Raw genomic sequence first — 23,375 nt, 5'->3', positions numbered from 1 at the left:
TGGGTGAGAAGGTTGAAGAGACATTGTCAACAACAAAAAAACTGGGCGTACGCCCAAAAAAATTGAGCATTTAAGTGTTGTAATTAGATGAAGCTGCACTGCTCAGCTGACTGACATTGGCTTCTACCTGCGTTTTCCAAGATACAATTAGCCAAATTTTACACAATAATATAGATATTTATCTATTCAAGTGATAAAGTTTGTTAAAGACACTGGAATTATTCTATCATGATGCAGCAGCATGTGCTGCTTTGAAACTTCAGACAGGTTAAAACTGTGTGCCAGACTGGACTCTACCTCAGAACCTTGCCTTTTGCACAAAATGCTTTTACTGACTGAGATATCCACACACAATTTGTCATCCATCATACTTTCAGTTCTTCAGAACCTCTCTTTGACTTTCCTGGTTTCATAGATGCTTTCCCGCACACCACACTTGACATGCACTCCTGGAAGAAAGGATCTCACAGAGAAATGGCTCAGCTACAGCCTAGGTGTTATTTACGGAGTGATCTTTCACTGTGTACCAGAAAGTGCTCTGTTTTGTAGCTTGCTGACAGATGACAAAAGCATCTCAGACTGGGATCGAGTTCCAGCAAGAGACACTGTTTTAACCTGTATCTATGTCAACTCTCTGCAAACCAAAATGAGGTGTATGACAGAGGGTACTTTCCATTGTACAACGTATTACGGTTTCTTCCCAATCATCTTTAACTATCGAATGCAAAAATAATGACTGCCTAGATGCCTCCATCTGTATGTGGGCTGATGAATCTAACTTGTATTCAGAGCCCCTGTGGGAGAGACACACAGGGGCTGTAATACATTCAGTTTCAATTTCCCAGATTCTTCACTTAATACTGCCACCTAAAACTTCATAGGTAGGGTTTGACAGCATAGTTGACAACTATCTTCAAATGTCTGGCAGTTCAACATTTTCGAGACACTCTCCCAGAAATCAAAGAAACGAGACTGTCTATGTTGCCCTTTTTTGTATATGTTCCATTTCCCCTGTTAGTCCTATTTAGTATGAATCCCACATGCTTGAGCAACATTCAAGGACAGGTCACACAGCCGTTTTCTAGGCGATCTTCTTTGCAGACTGCCTGCATTTTCCCTCTACCTTATTAATCAAACAAGATGAATGAGGCCCACGGGCATACACACTGGGCCCACAAGGTGTTCCTAAATCTGTCATAAAATTACAAAATAGCACATATTCCACCACAGAGAGAAAGTTTCATACTGGGAAAAACTCCCAGGCTGCAGCTAAGCCATTTCTCTATAGTATTCTTTCTTTTAGGACTGCTGAGCCAGTGAGGGAGGAGCGCTTTGTGAAGTTTGGGAAATTGGAGAGATTTACTGATAGAATTGAAGCTGTGAGTGTGGACTGTGAGTCATGTCTCGAGGACAGTCAGTAAGAGCATTGTTCACAGAAGAGCTGTTTCTGAGCTACTGCCCTGACCTGCAACACAGTCTTCATAAATCACAAAGTTTCTTAAAGAAACATTACGTGAGTTGAAGGTGATTCTGTGAAGAACTTTATTATTTAATTAATAGTGATGACAATGGAAACAATTTATGGATGAATGATGTTCATTTTCACTTGTTGGTTATATCAACAAGCACACCTATGAAGGTTGGAGTTATGGTAATTGCATCAACAACTTCTTCACTTTATAAAAGTTTGTGTGTGGCATGTCATGTCTCCACCAGGGATATTAGCACCCCACTACTTTGAAGACATTCTTGGAAACAAACTGACAGAGTCTTCCCAGAAATGCAAATTTGTCAGAAAACATTTTTTACTATGTGATTTTCACATTAACAAAGTAAAGGGATACTTTTCTACAGGAATGAACAATACTTTACAAAAGGAGTAAGGACGAATGTTATTCATGGTTCATTTTCAAGTAATCTAATTTGTCAAAATGGGGAAACTGCATGTTTCCTTCCTGTGATGTTAGAATTGTTTCTGTGTAATGTAAAATGTGTCTCTCTTGCTGATTGTCATACAAAACCAACATAAGCTACTTTTAATGACTCATGAGCCCCCATATGCATCAGCACAAATAAAAAAAATTGAAAAGCAAGAAAAACTCCGTTCATAGGCACTCCTTAACACATGATAGGATTTCTAAAATGTCGGTTATGTCGCAGCCCAGGGGCCAACCAATGCACCTGTTGAATTAACCCTAAATAAATTCAGTTACACATTCAACATACGCAGCTAGGAATTTGCGGCAAAATAATTTTCACAGCTCACATCATTTCATAATTTTTAACAAACTTCAAACATTCACAAAAATAATTGAAGCTCCTTTAGACCCAAGTCTAAAGTTAAAGTTCAGTAATCGCAAACAAAAGAAATTCTAATTGTAGATCACTCCTGAAGTCAACCGCAGAAAAGTTTTTAAAATTTAGACTATGTTGCCCAACCCCAAACATTCAGAGAACACATGTTGAAAATATTTTAAAGTATTAACTATCAACAGATACAAATATCAGAAGTCCCCAATGCAACCTGTTCACCTGATGTGAAATCTTCTAAATCCACACAGCTGAAAATGTTTCAGTGTACACTATCAGCTGAAAATGTTTCAGTGTTCACTATAAAAACACGTGAAAATCACTGATCAACAACCAAATACTTAGAAATACTTCCGATACACTCGTGACGTGACTTACTGCTGCTCACACACCTTGTCTCTTCCAGATCTGAACCTCAACTGCCAGATGAATGAAAAGTGCCCCCACATGAAAATGGCCCCTGTTCTTTATACTTTCGCATTGATGTGACTCAAATTTGCACACTTCTGACTTCCAATAACATAATCAAAACTATACATTTAGTGTTACGTGCATGTATTATATATCAATTAGGGTGTAAATTTCATCAGCTTTGTAATGGTGATTGTAGTTTTTAGGTAACTCAAATGGTTTAGTCACAAATAATGTTTTTGTCCAGGTAGACACTACTTTGCACCTTTATGCTATCAATAAAAATACACAATTACAACCGATTAACCTCATACATCCCTTGTAATATCTCTTTATTAATGGTGCTGCAAATTGCAATATTTCCTATTTTACTTAAGGGATAATTCAAGTTTTTGTGCTCACAATGTAATTCCAGTCTGTAATTTAAAATATGCGATATTCACAAAAATCTACTATAGCAATCCGATAGCACTCATAGAGATCAATCCATAGGCACTATATCTGTAAGAATCACTTAAGTCATTCTTCGGGTATTAATTTTTAAAGGTCATTTTATACATAAAATACACTGAGGTGACAAAAGTCATGGGATATACGCATATACAGATGGGCAGCAGTATTGGCTACACTAGGTACAAAAGGGCAATGCATTGGCAGAGCTGTCATTTGTACTCAGGTGATACATGTGAAAAGTTGTTCGATGTGATTATGGCTACATGACGGTAATTAACAGACTTTCAACGCGGAATTGTAGTCGGACCTACATACATGGGACATACCATTTCAGAGATCAGTATGGAAATTAATATTCCAAGATCCACAGTGTCAAGAGTGTACTGAGAATACCACATTTCACGCATTACCTCTCATCACATACAATACAGTGGCTGACGGCCTTCACTTAACGACCGAGAGCAGCATAGAGTTGTCAGGGCTAACAGACAACAACACTGCAAGAAATAACCACAGAAATCATTGTGGGATGTGTGATAAACATATCCATTAGAACAGTGTGGTTTGTTGTTTGCTTTGTTTTAGGGCACAAAAACAACTAGTGTCGTATGCACCCACACCAGATTTCTAGAACACTAAGACAAAGAGAAGAGTTAAAAACGACTACACGTGATGGAAGAGAAGACAGCTAAAAACAAGTATGCGGAGAAAGTTCTATAAAATACACCATAGAGAAATGGAGGCCATGAATTAAAAATTAAATGGCCTTTGCCATATTGCTATGACAAATAAAAAGTAAAAAGCGTTCGACAGCCTGTGTGTTGTTCACTAAAACAGCCGGTAACTCAGACGGCAAACGACAGACGAGAACATAAGTGGTTAAAAAAAGGGGCATTCTGTCAGGAAATTGCAGACCATCAAAGGTTGAGCACAACGAGTACAAAGTGGTGGGGGAGCACCACTTAATGGCAATGGCTAAAAAGACAGTGCCTAATAAGCAAACTAACTAAAATGATCTCCTCACAGGGAGAGGGCCTAGAGGTGGTCGTCCAAGCTGCTGGGAGAGGCTTAATAACCCGAAGCTTGTTCCCATGAAGTAAGGACAAGTGGTGATGCCAAAGTGACACCTTCTGTCGACAGATGGAAACACAGAGATCATCAGAGGGAATGTAAGAAGTAGCAGGCTGAAGTATGAGGACTGCAGCCTTGGCAGCAGCATCAGCGGCCTCGTTTCTTGTCAGAACAATGTGACCAGGAACCCACATAAACATCACAGTGGCTCCATCAAGGGTGAGCAAGTGACAGCTCTCCTGGACCCATTGCACTAAGGGATGGACAGTGTAAGCACACACAGGATTTGAAGGGCACTGAGAGAGTCAGAGCAGATGATGCAATTGAAAAGCCTGTGTTGTCAGATGTAATGTATGGCCTGATACAGGGCAAAGAGCTCTGCTGTAAATAATGAGCAGTGTTCTGGAAGCCGACAGCAAAAGACGTCAGTGCCAATGATTAAGGCATATCTGGCACCACGGTCAGTCTGCGAGCCATCAGCGTACACAAAGGTACTACCGCAAAGTTCCATGCGCAGGTCGTGAAACTAAAGGCAACAAAAGCAAGGCTGAAGTACTCCTTAGGAAGCGAATGAAGGCCAAGGTGAACATGGGCCGCAGCACGAAGCCAAGATGGTGAAGGGTTTACACCCATCAGGAAAGTTGCAGATACCGTGAAGTTAAGCTACTGGAGTAAGAACCAAAAGTGAACTCCAGGAGGTAACAGAGAAGAGGGATGTGCCCCATATTGGTGATCAAAGGAATCTTCAAAGAAGGAATTGGTGGCCACGTCTGGCAGACAAATAGCATGCATATCTGCTGAGTAGAAATTCACTGTGGTAGGACAATGGTAGTTCTGCAGCTTCTGCATACAGACTCTCAACCAGGCTAGTGTAAAAGGCACCAGAAGTCAAACGGATGCCATGATGGTGGATAGTATGGAGACGGCATAAGGGGAACGGATGTGCAGATGCATAAACAAAACACCCACAGTCTAGTTTCAAACGGACAAGGGATCAGTACAAACAGAGAAGGGTGGGTTGATCTGCTCCCCAGGAAGTACCACTGAGGACACGTGGGAAACTGAAGAACTGCGTACTACGGGCTGCCAGGTAAGGCACATGGGAGGACCAAGAAAGTTTCCTGTCAAGCATGAGTCCCAGGAATTTTGTAGTTTCAACAAATGGAAGAGCAACAGGCACAAGATGTAAAGACGGTGGAAGAAACTAATTGTGCCACCAGAAATTCATACAAACGGTTTTGTCAGTGGAAAAATGAAAGCCAATGTCGATGCTCCACGAGTAAAGATAATCGAGACATCGCTGAAGACAATGCTCCATGAGACAGGTCCGTGGAGAACTGCAATAGATGGAAAAATCATCAATGAAAAGGGAGCTGGAGATGCCTGATGGGAGTCAGGCAATTATAGGGTTAATGGTGATAGCAAAGCGGATGATGCTCAGGACCGAACCCTGAGGCACACCGTTTTTCTGTAGAAAGGTATCCAACAAGGCAGAACCCACACATACCTTGAAAACTGAGCCTTTTCAAAATTCCTGAAGGGAACGGGGCAGGCAGCCACGGAAGTCCCACTTGTAGACAGTACAGAGGATACCAGTCCTCCAGCAGGTATCGTAGGCTGTCTCCAATTTGAAAAACAAGGCCACAGTCTGTGGTTTCCATAGAAAACCATTCATGGCATGAGTGGATAAAGTGATGAGATGGTCAACTGCAGAACAGCGTGCTCGAAATCCACACTGTGCAGGGATTAGTAAATTGCGAGACTTGAGCCACCATACCAGCCAGGCATGAATCACATGTTCCATCAGCTTGCAAACACAACTGGGGAGAGAAATGGGGTGGTAGCTAGAAGGAAGGTGTCTGTCCTTACCAGGCTTAGGTACGTGTATAACAGTGGCTGGGAAATGTGCCCTCTGCAGTTGTATGTATGAAGCAGGAAGTGCTTGACCACAAGATAAAGGTGCTGCAACATCTGAATATGAACGTCATCTGGCCCTGGCACGGAGAACCAGGATGAAGTGAGAATATGATCTAGCTCCGTCATAGTAAAGACGGCATTGTAGCACTCACGATTCTGAGAAGAGAAGGGTATCGCCTGAGCCTATTCCACTCATTTTAGCAATAGTGTCCACAATGACATCATCTGCTACTGCCAGGTGAGAAATTGGGGAATTGATCATCATGGTCCAAGAGAGCCGTCAGAGGTGGGGGAGTGGAACTGTTAAAAGAACTAGTGAATGAAATCCAGCTGGCTTTCTAGCTGTCCCGAAGAACATGACAACACTTTGCACAGAACTGTTTATAATGAATGCAGTTTGCCATCGTAGGATTACGGTTGAAAATGTGGAGAGCACATCTCTGTGCACGAATTGCATTGTGGCATGCCTCAGTCCACCAAGGGACCGGGACACAGCATGGTAAAGAGGAAGTGCGAGGAATGGAACATTCTGTGGTGGTAAGGATAACATTTCTAAGGTATTCTATCTGGTCATTACAACTGGGGAAATGTTCGTCGAAGGTCACCACGGAGGAGTAAAGACTCCAGTCAACCTTAGTAAGCTGCCATTTGGGTTGCACATAGGTGGGGTAGAAGTCAGCAAATGGATAGCACACAGGAAATGGTCACTCGAGTATGTGTCAGAGAGAAGGGACCACTCGAGATGATGGGCAAGCTGGGCAGTGCAGAAGGATAGGTCCAAATGGGAACAGGTGTGCATGGAGTCTGAAAGAACACAGGTCCTCCTGTATTAAGGCAGAGGAGGTTAAGTTGATTGAGAAGGTCAGGCAAGAGGGCACCTCTCAGACAGGTTCTGGGAGAACCCCAAAGGGGATGATGCGCATTAAAGTTACTGAGCAGCAGAAAGTGGTGAGGTAGCTGCTCTGTGAACTGGACGAAGTCTGTCCTGATAACATCGAATGATAGAGGGAAGTAAATGGTACAAAGGGAAAAGGCCAAGTGAGGAAGGACAAGACAAACAGCAACAGCTTGAAGGTGGGCAGTCAAAAAGATGAACTGACTATGAACGTCATCCTGTATGAGCAGCATGACTCCCCCACGTGACGAAATGCCGTCCTCAGTGGGAAAGTCAAAACAGATCGGGAAGAAATGCAAGAGCTCAAAGCAATCATGAGGGCGCAATTTTGTTTCCTGAAGGGAGAGAACAAGTGGACACTGCAATTCTAAGAGCAGCCATAAATCCTCTTTCTTGGATCGAAGACCGCAATGTTCCATTGGATGGGAGTCATGATGAAGAAAAACTGAAGAGGTGTCACATTGGCGGCTGCCGAGTGACAGCCATTGAAGACTTGTTGCTACAAGGCAGAAAGGCTGGAGGATCCTGCTCCATGAGGTCTACACAAGCATCGGCATTCTCTTTCTGTATGCCTGCAGAGTCCAGGGCAGAAAAAGGATTGGAGGTGCACAGTGGCGAGACGGAGGTTGGCCGGGCGAGGGTATCATGTGGCGACACCATCAAAGAGGATCCTAGAGTCTGTGAAGGAGAAGACTGTTTGCCTTTGTTTGGCTTCTTGGAACCTTTCCAGTTGGCAGAGGAAGACTCAGATGCTGGTTGGCTGGAGGGACGTAGGAAGTCTTCATGGGAGTATTCCTTCTGCCCTTCTCGGTCTGCCGGTTACATAACTGGTGACTTCGCCCCTTGAGGTACAAGTCTGGTGGCATGTTGCACAGCTGAAGGAGGAAATGGGGACACTATCAAGACACTGTGCAATTTGACAACTAGTGTGCTAAATTGCAGGTCACATATCTGCGTCACCATGTCCTTTCTGAAGCGAGATGTAGCAAGAACAGTAGTGTAGGTGCCAGATGGTAGAACGCAGGGGTCCCGACTATCCAACAACTTGAAAGCGATCGGGTAAGGCACTTTTTTCCTTCACCCGGATCTCCTAGACAACCCAATCATCAAGATACATGGGACAATCGCAGCAGGAGGCAGCATGGTCGCCACTGTTGCAGTTGATGCAGTGGGGAGAAGGAGGCGGACAATCAACCTCATGAGCATCCTCACCACAGGTTACACATTTGGCTAGGTGTAGACAGGACTCTCAAGTGTGGTTGTAATGATGACACTGATAGCAGCACATCAGGTTCGGAAGATATGGTCTGACTGTGATAACTTCATAACATGCTTTGATCTTTGACAGAAGAACCACTCTATCAAAAGAGAGAAAGAGAGTGCGTGTGGACACTAAGGAAGCATCTACTTTTTTCATCGCCCGATGGACTGCAATGACAGCCTGATCAGAGAGGTATGTTTGGATTTCTGCCTCTGTCAGTCCATTGAGCAGCGTAGTGTAGATAACACCATGGAAGTGTTCAAAGGGCCTTCACACGAACAGGATAGCCATGGAGGAGCGATGCTGCAAGCAGTTGTTGTGCTTGAGGATTAGAAGTAGTCTCCAAAAGCAAAGTGCCATTGCATAAACAAGAGCAGTATTTCACAGGGCCAGCAATTGCATCAACACCTTTCTGAGTAATAAACAGATTTACCATAGCAAAAGGACTGAGAGTCTTCAGTACGTGAAACCACGAGGAACTGTGGTGCAGCTGGGAGGGTCTCTGAATCACTAGCCTCATTCCGTTTATGTTTCATAGCCATTGACTGTGAAGATGATTGGTTCATTGCAAGAAAATCCCCCATGAGTGCCAGTGTCTCCAATGGTGCACTCCTTACAAACAGAGGTCCTCTTCAGAAGGGGGCGCACCCGCCTTAGGTGATTGTTTACACCTCAGGTCACACATCCTGAACACCTGACAGAGGGACCGATTGGCAATATGGGAAGGTAGCAGCTCAGGCAATCACCCCTCCTTGCGCCTGGCCTGTACCAAGGGGTATGTACGAAGCCTTCCTGTTGACCAGGGGCTAAGAATTACGCGTTACCCAGTCACCTGATCAGATGTGTGGGTTGGCCTTCAGGAGCACACAGGGAGGAAAGAGGAAAAGAGGAATCTCAAACCCCGAAGCAGAGGAAGGATATGAGAAGGTAAACAAAGAAAGAAAAAATGAATGAAAAACAGTGGAGAGTATTCCGATATTGACTACCAAAAATGTACAATACATTTTCGAAAACAGCCCAGACATGTTCCCCAAGGGAGAGGAAAAGAACAGCAGGAAGACAGACATGCAGCATGGAAGGGAAAAAATGCTGCAAAAGCTGGGGCTCCGTGGTAGCCAAGCACTACCCCACCAAATAGCGGCGAGCCCCTAGGGGGGGGGGGGGGGGGGGGGGGGCGAAAACAGTGCGATGAAACATCACAATAATGGGCTATGGTAATACATGAGCAATGCTAGTGCCTTTGGTAACAGCTTGACATCACCTGCACCACCTCTCCTTGGCTCATGAGCATTTCCTCTGAATCCTAGCTGACTGAAAATCCATGGCCTGGTCAGATAAGTCCTGATTTCAGCTAGTAAGAACTGATGGTAGGGTTCGATTCTGGTGCAGACCCCACAAAGCCATGGACCTAGGTTGTCAGCAAGGTACTGTCCAAAGCTGGTGGTGGCTCCATAATGGTGTGGGCTGTATTTACATGGAATAGACTGGATCCTCTGGTCCAACTAAACTGTTCATGGACAATAGTACAAAAAGGATAGGTTGCTACTCACCATATAGAGGACATGTTGAGTCACCGATTGGCACAACGAAAAGACTGTCAAACAAGTAGTCTATCCTGTTCGTAATATTGTCATTATTCCGTCCTGGATTTTCCACTGTTTGAACTGGTCACTGACTGGAAATGGTTATGTTTGGCTACTTGGAAACAATTTGAAGCCATTCATGGATTTCATGTTCCCAAACAACGATAAAATTTTTATGATAACAATGCACCATGTCACAATTGTTCATAATTGGTTTGAAGAAAATTTTGGACAATTCAAATGATTTGACAACCTAGATCACAACATGAATCCCATTGAACTTTTATAGGACATAATCGATAGATCACTCCCTGACACCTCAGTGTCTTTAACATTAAATACCTCAAAAACTACACTTCATGCGAGGGCCTGTCTTCAGCCATGCACTTTAAATTTTGTCTTTCTAGCCGTGTTACTGGCTTCTCTGTAACTGGCTGGGTTTAGTCTTTATTAGAGTTACCCTTCTTTGATATTTTCTCTGTTCAGTTCAGTTGGCCATGGCAGATACTCTTCTAAGCCCACATTAACAGTTGGGTTTTTTACACCATGCGGCCTGAGCCTCCAGTAAGCTGACCTAAGCTCTAGATCTCTTGTACTCACAGGCCTGCTAATCACTGCTCCTCAAAGGGTGCTAACATCTATTGATGATACTACAGATCTAGAGCAAGTGGGCCTGCTTGGCCCCACAGCTGTCAAAATATGTCCTCTTGGCTGTCACAACACTTGCTGATTCAGCTGCTAATGTTACAACAGAATGTACATGCATGGCCACATCTGTTTTTAAAGTTTGTCGTAACCATTACAGGGATGTACGTCTCACTCCTCACCTCCCAAATCACTGGACCAAACAATACAAAAAGTGTTTCTGGACATTATAATTACAGGCCGGAAAATGCCTCAATGGGAAGTGGCAATGCCACAGATGTGGTTAGCTACCTCAAATATGATGAACTGGCTGAATGAATGTGTACACCTGGACAGATAATTTTCTAATATTATTTTTTTAAATTAATATTTTCATTCTTACTTTTCTTAAGTGCACTTCATTGTAGTTTAATATGGGGAAATATTAAATTTGGAAAAAATTATTATATTTGTTTTTATAGCTTTTCAAAATCAATCTTTTGTCTGCCTTGTACTGCAGCAAGTTCCTTGATTAAGCTTCTAGTCTATTTTACAAATATACCAACATAATATGTTTCATGATTAATAAAGATAAACACCTTTACATGAGAGTGTCAGGATTATAAATAATGATTACTGCATAAGCCCCTATTCATATGTCTGAGGACTTCAAAACAGCCACAGAAACCAGGTAATAACCAACAAATTATATTACTTTATATTTATGGATCAGTGAATTTCACAGAACTTAAATTATAAAATTCAGGATGAATATTACAAAACACACACACACACACACACACACACACACACACACACACACACCGAGAGAGAGAGAGAGAGAGAGAGAGAGAGAGAGAGAGAGAGAGATGCACAAACCATAAATATTTTATTATTTTGACTGACCTGCTGCAAAAGAGGAGTAAGAATGGGTGAACAGTGCCAGCCAACATATGCTGCAACTCCCACAATACAGTCAAAAAATGACCCTCGGAGATGTCTGTCTTCTTTGTCATTTAAGAATGTTATCATATGAGACAGCAACACATCATTAGCTGGAAAACATAACACAACACTGTGTAAGGACCACAAGTCAACGCTTCATGAACTAAATAAAGAGAACCTTATCAAATACCATAAGAGAAGAAATTCAATTTTTAATGGTTAATAATTCATATCCATAACCAGTGTAAACTCTAATTAGAATTGTGACAATGTTTAAAACCAGTTATGTGTATTTGGTAAAAATCAAACTATTTAATACCAGCTACAATTGGTATAAATCATTAAGATTGGCAATTTCACTGTGCATAAAGAAAAATATCAAAAATGTTACAATGGGTATTTTAGTTCTTAGGTACATTTCATAGTCCTAAATACAGAGATACATTATTATTCAATGTGTAACTGGAAACCGTGTGTAAACTGTACTTAAAATATTAGGAACAGGAAACACGCAACAAAACAATGTCGAACATCTCATGTAGACCACTGTCCATGATAGAAAAATATAGCGAGACAATTTTCACTGAAAAAGCACAACAACAAAGAAATTAACGTTTAATCTCTGGAACAAAATTAAATATACTTCCCCATAGTCTCTCATAATGATATTAACCATATCCATCATCACACAAAGACCAGAATGTTTCAGTGACTTATGTGTCACCCATGTACCTGAGGTTCCACTGTACATAAACCAGCTTTTCAGTTGTAGCTGGAGACAGTCTGTTTCATAACAGGGTGTGAATTTATCTGTGAGCGGATGAGTTATGCTCACTTGCTGTTAAGGAAGGTAGTACATTCAAAATTATATCAGGAAGTGAAGATAGGGGTCGTTTAGTTCATAACCGTTTCCACCAAACATACAGAGAAACATGTTTTGCAGCAATCCATAAAGCATTCTGTTGGACAAAACCTTCGATTGCCCGAAATGGTGCCAAATGTCACATAACACCACCACTGTCATATCACAATGCTTTGCTAACTGTCGTGATGAAGTCTAGAGGCTGTGTTTCCCCCTCTTGAATGAGCATTTCCCCTTTAAAATGGGGATCCAGCATATCTGTCACAACAGCTTTACGTGCATACTTGTGACTCAGGGCCACTGCACTTTAATGGAAGATTTGTCTACTGGAGAAAGTGTATTACATTCTTGGGGTACTGAGTCTACTTCCCTAGAAATGGTACCAAAGGATGCACATGCATCTGAAAGTACAGCATTATTGGCTTCTATCTTGCATTTGGCTTATGATATTGGTCACAAGACATGCCATGCTTCTTCAAATTGCTACCATGTTTTGTCTGCTAACACAGAAGCGTATTGTCACACTGCACAATTGGGCACACAACGGTTTGTAACATAGCCTCTTTATTCTTGAGTAAAGTGAGCAAACAAATCACAGTACCTGCCCAACAAACAGATGTACAATGGAATTTCTCTTTCCCCTGTTTTCAATAAAGCTTGGGGGACATGGTGCTCCTTAAAGAATTTTACTATTTTCTTCATTAGATGAAAGCACTCTTCCAGCATTTTCAGTGTCATTGTATCCTTTATTATGAGAATATGCTGAAAAGTAATGCCTCTGAAATTTTTATTCTGTTCTCAATATCAGTTGAGGTATTATGTGTTACGCGTATTACTCGGTCAACTTTCCTGCTTTACTGACAAAGTTGTATGCCTCTGCCTTTAGAGGGCTCCGAACTGTAGCGTGTAACACGGTGGCATGTGGTTCAACTACGTCCGTGTATGGGAAACAGCATGCTGTAATTCAATTTCTAATTGTCTAATCATTGAGCACCCTCCCGTTCAGCACAACAATGTCAGACCACACACAAGCATTAAGATATCTGAAACAAGCCAATGCCTTGGGTTCACCATCATCAGTCATTCTCTGTGCAGTTCTGACTTGGCCCCATCCAATTTTCATCTTTTTCCAAAATACCTTAGGGGACTTAATTTTGACAGTGATGAAGCAGTGCAAGAAGAGGTAAGGTTGTGGCTTCGTCAACAAAGTAAAACATTCTAGTGACGGTATCAACAAACTCGTTTCTTGTTGGAGAAATATTTTCAGGGGCACAGTTGAGAAATACATTTGTGTTGTGAATAGGTATAAGTACAACACAACCAGTAGACTGAACACAACTTTATTCCACCAAAGCATTAACAATTTGAACACAATATTTAAGTGACATTCAGCAGGAACCAATTACATACACAAAGAGCTGCAGCAATACACATCGAGAATTGAGGCTGAGAATAGTTTGGCTGGCCTTAAATAGACTGAAGCCCGTGGTGTTCTCTGACACTGATCTCTCTCTCTCTCTCTCTCTCTCTCTCTCTCTCTCTCTCTCTCTCTCTCTCTCTCACACACACACACACACACACACACACACACACACACACACACACACACCTGAGGCATACTCTGCAGATGACAGAGCACTGCCACACGCAAGACCGTTTGAAACTACGCACATGCATCACTGCAATATGTAGACATGAAGAATAAAGATGTAGGAGGTTAGTGAAGTTTGTTTTATTTTAAAATCTTTAAGAGTTTTCCCATAAAAAATTCAAAGGCATCACTTTTCAGTGATACTACTTCTATCTCGTAGTAGTAGATTAAATATATGTGGTGTACAGCCTATATAAGATGTGTGTGTACATTGGTACTCTACTATTTTCTACACAGCATGCATATTTCACACGTTGTCTGTGACCACTGCTATGAAAATCTCCACACATGTTTCACTAATAACTTCAACTAGTTGCGAAGTGAAATGTTTTGCAGTTTCCCTTTCCACACCAAGTTGCATAATTTTATAGAATACGGCTGTGGTGTTGTCACAATAAAGTTCATAATATTCTAGTTCTCTTCTAGGTTTTTCTGGATTAATTCATTCCATTCCAGTACTGCAGCTCCTGATTTATATGCTGTACATACTGCAGTGTGGTAAAGCAGATTGTGTGACAACTGGATGAAGAGAACCATTCCTTAAATTCTTACAGGGTTTTACACAGATTAAAACAATACATTTATCATTTCAATGTGGTAAAGCAGATTGTGTGACAACTGGATGAAGAGAACCATTCCTACAATTCTTACAGGGTTTTACTCAGATTAAAACAACACATTTATCATTTCAATGATATTAAACTGTATTTTTAAATCTATGAGTCTCAACATTTCTTAGATATGAAATACTGCTAGATTTTTTCCTTACTCTATAGGACACAGAAAGTATTTCAAAAGTTCTTTCTCATTTTCAAGGGCAATTCAATTTCTTCTTTTAGTAGCTGAAAAATTCTTATAGCGGGAAGTGGGAAAGAATAAGCTGGAGCAGAATAAAATCCAAAACAAAAAGTAAAAACTTATTTCATCATATTTAAACTAAGTAAGCTTGGAAAACCTGTTTCAGAGTGGCCAGTATTTGATTAAAAACACTATCCTTCAAGAACATTGATTAAATATTTTAGGATCATCATACATCCTCACTCAGTGGCACAACTGCTACCTACATAAACAGGTATTCTCGGTTACACCTTTCTCTATACCAAATTATAGGTACTCACTCTGTCAAAGTACTATATCCTAGAGATATTTTAATTTTGTTAATAGTTCCCCCACCAATAACTTAACAGCACAAAAATTGATGAAGAGAAATCACATGCATGGACAAAGTCCTGTTCAAATTAAAGTTTTTCAGTTTACGGTGGACATATATTGAACAGGTCATATTCCTTGAATATTATCTACAAATAGTCCTGTTATTCTCTACTCCTGTTTCAAAAAGACATAACAACTGATCTGTAAATGTAATTTGAGGTGGTATTATCTACAGATACACAGTGTAGTAACTGAATAAGTGAAAGGGATGGCATTGATGGTCTCTACACAGCTGAATGTTGAATGTCCAGCTTTCCACTCAGAGTGTCACACGTTTTATTCCAGGTTATGTTGTTGTTTTTTAAAATATTATTTAACACTCATATTCTTTTTATTCCTTGGCATACACATTGTATAATATGAAACATAAGGATCAAATTGCCATGTAGTTATTATCCCACAGTTGATGAAATAGTGTTTTTGTTGGCAATTGTTAAAGAACACTTCCAGTGGCAGGTTTGATAAGACTGACAGCAACCTAGAATCTCTGTACGATATTGCAGTGCCGGCATTGTTCTGATGATGAGGCACTGCGGTGACCACATATGTTACTAAACACATCAGAATAATTCACAATTGCGAATAACAACCAACCAATGGACCACAGAATGATGGCATGTTTGAAAGAAATTTATCAGCACAAGTTGCTGTAATCACTTCTGCAGTCACAGAAAATTAGCCCTAATTAACAGAAGTTGCCCTGAAAACATTAATTTGAAGGATGTTGTCTACTGGTTTGCTGAAGTCAGGAACCATTTAAAATCAGAAACACTAAAACGTCTTGGGAAATTCTCTTACAAAAACATAGTGGAAACAAAAAAAATAATGGTAGCAACAATGATAAAATATCAGAAGAAAATGAACAGTTGTTAGATCTTGTTCAACACCTTTGTAGGTGCAAAAATGCAGATGGCAATGAAATGCAAATGTGGTTGATCCAGCACAATCAGTATGAAGTGACCGGCAGTGTTATTGTAGAAATGGTAAATAAAGAAAGTAGAAATTCTGGTGATGAAGAGGGAAATGTTGGTCCAAAGTGAGTCATAGTGATGGAACAGTGACATTAGAATTAGCACTGCACTATCTGGAGCAATAAAATCTGGCTGCACTAACCAACATTATGCTTCTACAAAGATTGAGGGGGAGGGGGGGGGGGGGGGGGGGGTTATGCTGCTAAATACAGACGTTCTTCACAAAAATAAAAAACTATTGTTTTTTCCAAAAATTAAAAAATGTACAGAAGTAGAAGTTGCACAGTACCTTTTTTTACAGTAAATGATTGAGGATCTACTAAAACATTATTTCCAAAACATGCTCTAAGTAATACATTAACTGATGACAGTTTTTCCCAAAGTACTGAGGTTTTACTGTATTTACTTCAATATCATTTTTACTATCTTGTGAATGAAGTTTTTGGAACAGCATGACCCATTGCATAGGTTGGGGATAGGTTAGATAGAAACAAATTGGATGTCATCTTGGTTTATGTGCTTGAAAAACAAAACTGCATTAACTGGTGTTTTCCTTTTTTGTAGTTGTGGATTAGACAAAAATCTAGTTTAATTGATGCATTATATTAAAGCTCTTTCAAAAACATGCCTTCTTTTTGTTGATAGGTCATGCTAAATTATCAGGAAAATTCCTGTTGGTGACTTAAACTCTTACTGGAATCTCATTTGACTGACTTCACATCTAGCTCCATAGTTCTTTTTTTGAGATGTCAACTCTTACTTAAGGACTATGCACAATTCTCGGACTATACACAATTCGCAGAGTTGACAAAAAAGTAAAAATTCAATTTCAGCATTCAATAACTATCAGTTACCAATATTAGTAAACTGACGTCCTCAGATTTACAGCAGTTTTACACTGGAATGGAAAAATATCAAATTTCATGACATTCCATGTAAACAACCAATTTCGCATTATGTTGTTAAAAATCACAGGTTTTGTGTTATTTTTCCTCTTCAATTTATGCAAACTCTTCCCGCCCCTGGGCATCAATAGTGTCTGACATGTAGTATGTGACTGCCACAGCATATGACACACATTTTGGATGCAGCTGAATCCTTCAAAGGAGTACACAACAGTGTGCTTGCAATCTTGCAGTCACTGATTCTCAAAAGACACATAAGACTAACTGGAAAACACATCAGGTTATAATAGAGGAGTGGAAAGTAAATAGGGGAAAAAACAGTCCAACTGCTGACGGATGACTCTCAGCTTGAGAGGAGCAGGGGGAGCAGGGGGAGCAGGGGTAGCAGTGGGAGCAGTGGGAGCAGTGGGAGCAGTGAGAGGGAGAGGGAGAGGGAGAGGGAGAGGGAGAGGGTGGTGGTGGTGGTTAGTGTTTAACGTCCCATCGACAAGGGAGAGGAAGAGGGAGAGGGATGAGGAATGGCCAGGACATGAAAGCAAAAATAAATACAGTTGCCACACTTATATTATAATCCAAAATCAATTACTTAATAGTTTGGTAACTATTGTTTCATCCTGGGTTCCTCCAAAGTGCAAGCCAAAGATACCCATAAGAAATCAAACAATGGAAACTTCAGGTAGGAATATCAGCATTGTAGGAAAAGATAGATTGCAACTTACCATAAAGATGACATATTAAGTTGCAGACATGCACAATAAGACATCACACGTGAGCTTTTTGCCACAGCCTTCATCAGGAAAAGAGAAACAAACACCATTTTTTTCATTGTTGATGCCCAGAAGAAGCTCGAACATAACACCACCATATGAGGTGACCAATGTAGGAAATGGAATAAGTGACGTCATGGTAAATCTTAATAATAAAATATAAAGGATAAAATCAAAATTTAAGTTTGCACGATTTCAAACCATAGAGCTTGGTCTGATTTGCTCATCTGGTTACATAGCTACTTTATTGTAACGTGCTGCAGAGACTGACAGTTAAATGTGATATAACATCCCTATAAATGCATTGTTTGTTCTATGATAGTTAACGACAGCACACACTTAACGGTCAGGCACCTACCGGCAGCACTGCATTTAGAATCCCATCAGTTAAATAGTAATCTTTGGAAAATATGTGACATTGTTCTCTCAAAGCCCTGTTGGGTAAATCTAACAAACCCAAATATTTAAGGTAGTGCATGCTGCCATCACTGTTTATTGCATGTAGGGATTGTGAGAATAAGAAAATAGAGATTAGAATGTGTACAGAGATACATACAAAGTCATTTTTCCCTACCTCAAAAGATGAATGGGAAAAACACCCTAACACTGGCATGAAGCTTGCAGAGTGTATATGTAGACCAGATATAGGTTTATGAGTCATGTCCCAAGCTCAATAGACCCTCCATGACTGTCTCCTGCAGAGGAGCTAAAGGTGTTGGTATCAGAGAGGCTTGGCCAAATACTGTGCTTCTGAATGCAGAACATCATCCCATGATCATGAGCTAGTGAACACATGATGAAAAACCTGTATTGAAATACTGTTCAGCTGATACAAAAAACTGGTTTTCCAAGGTCATTGAACATAATTTGGAGGCTGGGCTACAAAGCAAATGTGCAGCTAATAAAGGAGGACCTTAATTACAAACATTGAATCTACCAACTCAATTGCAACTGGTGAACACAATTTTTTTCAACATCCCACTATTTTTGACAGGAAATAATGGTCTGGTAAAAATATATTGGCTATAAGGTGCCCATTTTAAACTCAAATATATCAAGTCTTCTTGCTGTGGTCACCTGTTTGTCACAGTATAAGTTTGTATTTTTCAATGTGGATTTGAAATGCTTCACAGAACATATCATTGCCTAGATGCTGCCACCATATTTATGTCACGTGTAATGTAATGAAATCAATGCAATAACAATATCCCAAGAGAATATAGTATTTCCTGATGGGCTAATCTCCAGTACATATAACAGCAACATTGTGATTTGCGGAGAAAATGTGAGAGAAAGTATTTATAGGCAAATGTTCCTAAATAAGACAATCTCCTTTGTTTTGACTAGCCAATCCACAAGATCTAGCAACATGTAGCAGTTACATTCATGAAGAAATTATAGCTCACCTTTTTGTTTACCAAAGAAAACACATAATTTGGTTATGCCATTTTCCATCAATGTCTGCTTCACCAAATTTTGAGGGTCAGTGAGAAGATTAGCAACAGTTTGTTGAATCATTTCATGCAATGTCTGCAGCTCAGTTTCATAGCTTGGACGTGGTGCTTCACCATGAGGTGAAGACGATATCTGCGTATGTTCCAGGTACCTAGCAAGAAAAACATCAACAGAATATGTACTTTAATATATACAGCCATTGCATAAAGTTATCTTCAGATTATAAAAACTGCAGCATGAAAACACTAATGAACAACAACTAATAATTCAAAATTAAAACTTTATTTCAAAAATGTTATCTATGAATTTAATTTTTTCAGTAGAATGCAATCATCAAACAACAAATCATAAATAGAAGGTTTACAAACCTTTGCTAACCAGGTCCATGATATATTTTTTATTAGTAATGGTGTAATTTCATGTCAAAGTGCACAAACACATGCCATCATGTAAACATTAAATCACAAAGGACAAAATAACGAGAGCTCAGTATGAAAGAGAAAAGGAAAAAAGATGATACACTGTGTCTCACAAAAGATACCTGGGAGGGGCCCCACAGGTCATAGAGCACATTTGCTGGTTGTTGAAACTGCAACTGGCAGTTGCCGTTATGCTTCATTCTCGGACACCAATACTTTGCACATGCCCTCTGCTCTCTCTCTCTTTTTTTTTTTTTTTTTTTTTTTTTTTTTTTTTTTTTTTTTTTTGGTTACGTATAAGCACTTCAAATATTGATGCTAAATGTCATTATTGCAACTGCACCGAGTCCGGAGCTTTCCCTGTCCATATGTCACTGGGCTAGGTTCTGAGGCAGAAACACCGTGCGTGTGTCTTCTACACTGTACGACTGAGTGTTTGGGTGTTTTGTTTTGAGTTTACTGTCGAGTTTCCATTTGGTATGGTATACACAAAGGATCATTGAGTATTTCTTGTGTTGAACTATGCCAAAACAGAATTGTATGTGGAATGTCAGCTTGAATTCATACGAAAATTTCCCAGTGTGTATGTTCCTAGTGATTCTACAATATGTAGATTAGTAAGGAAATTTCAATAGACTGGATGTGTGTTACACAAACAAAGGCCTATAGAACCTAGTGTTTTAACCGAAAATAAATTAGACAAGATGCGGGAAGCCTTGGAGAGAAGTCTGAGAAAATCTCTGTGCCATTTGGCATTTCAGACTGGTGGGTCAAGAACACCTATTCACAGAGCTGTGCAGAAACTGAAATTGAAACCATACAAAATAACGACAGTGCATCAACAGAGTAGCTCTGATACAGTTGCTCGACGTCATTATTGCAACTGGCTATTACAGGCTGTGCACAATGGGGAAGTTGATCCTGAGATTCTTTTCCTCTGATGAAGCATGGTTGCATTTGTCATGGAACAAATATTCTCAGAAAAATTTACACTGGAGCTCTGAAAATCATTATGAATTACATCAACAACCTCTGCATGATGTGAAAACAGGAGTGTGATATGCAATTAGTGGAAGATGAGTAACTGGAACAATCTTTCACCGTGAAACAATACATTCTGACATTTTTTTTTTTTTATTTTTTTTTTAGAACTAACATCTAACAGAAAGATGTACATTTATTTCATATAGGATAATGCAACACCACACATTGCCAATATGACAGCAATATGAAGTGTTTCTGACGATAGGGTAGTTGTCTGGCATCCTCATTCTCCAGATATAAATCTGTGAGAATGTTAAAACATAAAATGTATGCAACCAATCCGCACATGCTCAAAGTGTTGGAAGACAGGGTTCAGCTAGTCATTGCCCAGATTGCGAGTGTTTGCAAATGTATTCAGGAGATGTCAGGCTGCTCTTACCACAGGAGGGGGGGGGGGGGGGGGGGGGCATCATTTTGAGCACCTACTGTAAATAAAGGTAAGCTTAAGTTAATCAGATGGCAATGTTGTTTACGCCAAACTCTGGGGAAGCGCACACATAGCCAACTACTGGCAGATTAGTGTCCGAGAGTTGGGCACGGCGGTGGGCGGTGGATGCAGAGGCGGCAGCCAGTGGCTATGCCATGCTACCCACAGACCCCTCCTAGACGTCTTTCATGAGACACCCAGTATTTTTGATAAATATAGCTGGCTGGTCACTACAGAAAACTTGGTGAGCCAGCTACGTATTATGCACAATAAATAAAGCATAGCTGTCAGTATTAAATCCTACAACACTTTTAAGACAGAATGGATACACTTATTGTTCACGGACTACTCTCTCCAAAGACAGCTGATATTCATGTTGATGGGCTGGGTGCCTACATTTACATACTGCTCAAACATTCCAAGTATGTCTATTTGTTTATTAGGCATACATACTGGGCTTGACCAAACTGTTGAATGTAGTATATCTGCAAGATATGCACCAGTTTCTTGCACTTTTCAAGCCAATGTGTGCATGTTGGGTTCTGAAACAGCTTGCTTGTGATATGCCTTCTTGCAGATTATCACATTGAAGTTCCATGAATGCCTCTGTAGTTTTCTTCCAGCAAGAACATAAATCCATCACAAATTATGTCTAGTTGGTCTATGAGGTTATTTATTTATTTATTTATTTATTTATTTATTCCGTCATACCAAGATAATACTGATTCCAGACAGATGAGCTGTACTTTACAATGGCTCACAAGAGCATGCTGGAAGTTACTTGCTGTATGGGAAGCTACACCTCTCTTGAACACTCCTAATACATTGCAAATAGGCATATGCATTTCACATAATGTGTTTCTTGTTAAAGTTGCACTTTACATCATTCTGACTGGTTACACCAAAGCATTCAAGTGATTTCACTGACTGATGCAAACAGAACAATCCAAATTACTTCCCAAAGCATGTGTGCATCATGCCTCAGTTCAAACAGATCCAGTTAATGACCAAGCACTGATCTTTGGCCAATTTGTTAAATGTTACCACAGCTCTCATAAGAGATCACCTCTTTCTAAACAATAGCATTGTCTGCAAACAATTCTACCTGCCAGGAAGAGCTTGATCTAGTCATAAATGTGACTGAACATTCTTTAATTTTGTACCTTATTCATTAACCAGAAGTATGCAACAATATCAAAAGACATATGAAAGTCAGGAAACAGGGCAATAGCTTGAGCATCCTTCACATGACTGTTCCTTGTTCTTTTCCCCCCACAACAGTGCTGCAATTTTTATTTACAGTCATACAAACAGAGTTACAACAACCAATTACGCAATTTGGAAAATTTCTTAGACATTGTAAGGCAGCCCCCAGAATGATAACCAGACCAGAAACAAATGTAAAGGATGTATAAATTTCATCTCCAACTGACAAGTCCAGCAACTGACTGGCAATACAGTTATAAATAAGCACCAAATGGTGGGACAATGTAAACAAAATGCTGGAATAATGTGTAGGTGTCAACAGACCAAGTTCATGCTTCATACTCATTGTCTTCTCATTTATTTATACTGTAGCACCAAAGATTTGGGACAATCTCATATTAAAAACTTCCTGTACTGAACAAATGTTCCAAAAAAGTTTAGGCTCTCCTTCAATATCATACAATCTTTTTGTTTCCTATGAATGCACAATGTTGAAAGATCCTTCATAATATTTTATTTTTGCACTTTCAAGTCTCAGTTGTTTCTCACTTGTAGATATTCTTCTGTTAAAAAAAGGAATGGCATAGAGATCAAGGTTGTTATTCATAATATTCTACAGCCATATGCTGCAAACCTCTGTGAAGTGGACAGAAGAAGTTACTTCCCTCATTAACATAGTGTTTCCTCCTGTTGCACTCACTTAAAGAGTGAGGAAAGAATGATTTCTTAAATGGCACTGTGCTTGCAGCGATTACTCCATCCCTCTATCAGATTCTTTTTTCAAAATTTCTGTCATTCTCTCCCAGAGCCAGTCAATCCTGTTACCATTTGTTCCGTACTTCTTTCTGTAAGTCCAATCTCCCCCATTAGACCGATCTGGTATGAGTCCTACACATTTCAGAAATATTCTAGAATGAGTCCCATGAGTGTCTTGTACACAGTTCCTCTGCGGATTTGCTGCATTCTCCCACTATCCCATCAATGAA

The 23,375-nt window shown here is 40.1% G+C and overlaps 1 protein-coding gene across 1 annotated transcript in view; it reads right to left on the bottom strand.

Annotated features, from left to right (window-relative positions):
• Positions 1-23,375, bottom strand: part of LOC124606719 (phosphoinositide 3-kinase regulatory subunit 4) — a 200,258-nt gene that overhangs the window by 75,922 nt on the left and 100,961 nt on the right. The window contains exons 12-13 of the mRNA XM_047138749.1: positions 19,245-19,444; positions 11,432-11,580 (exon numbers count right to left, since the gene is read on the bottom strand). Coding sequence (XP_046994705.1) covers positions 11,432-11,580; positions 19,245-19,444 — 349 coding nt within the window. The remainder of the gene's footprint in view (positions 1-11,431; positions 11,581-19,244; positions 19,445-23,375) is intronic.

This window comes from Schistocerca americana, chromosome 3 (genome assembly GCF_021461395.2).
Source record: "Schistocerca americana isolate TAMUIC-IGC-003095 chromosome 3, iqSchAmer2.1, whole genome shotgun sequence".
NCBI lineage: Eukaryota > Metazoa > Arthropoda > Insecta > Orthoptera > Acrididae > Schistocerca > Schistocerca americana.
Note: the sequence above shows the minus strand (reverse complement) of the source record. Positions and strands in the feature narration are given on the sequence as shown.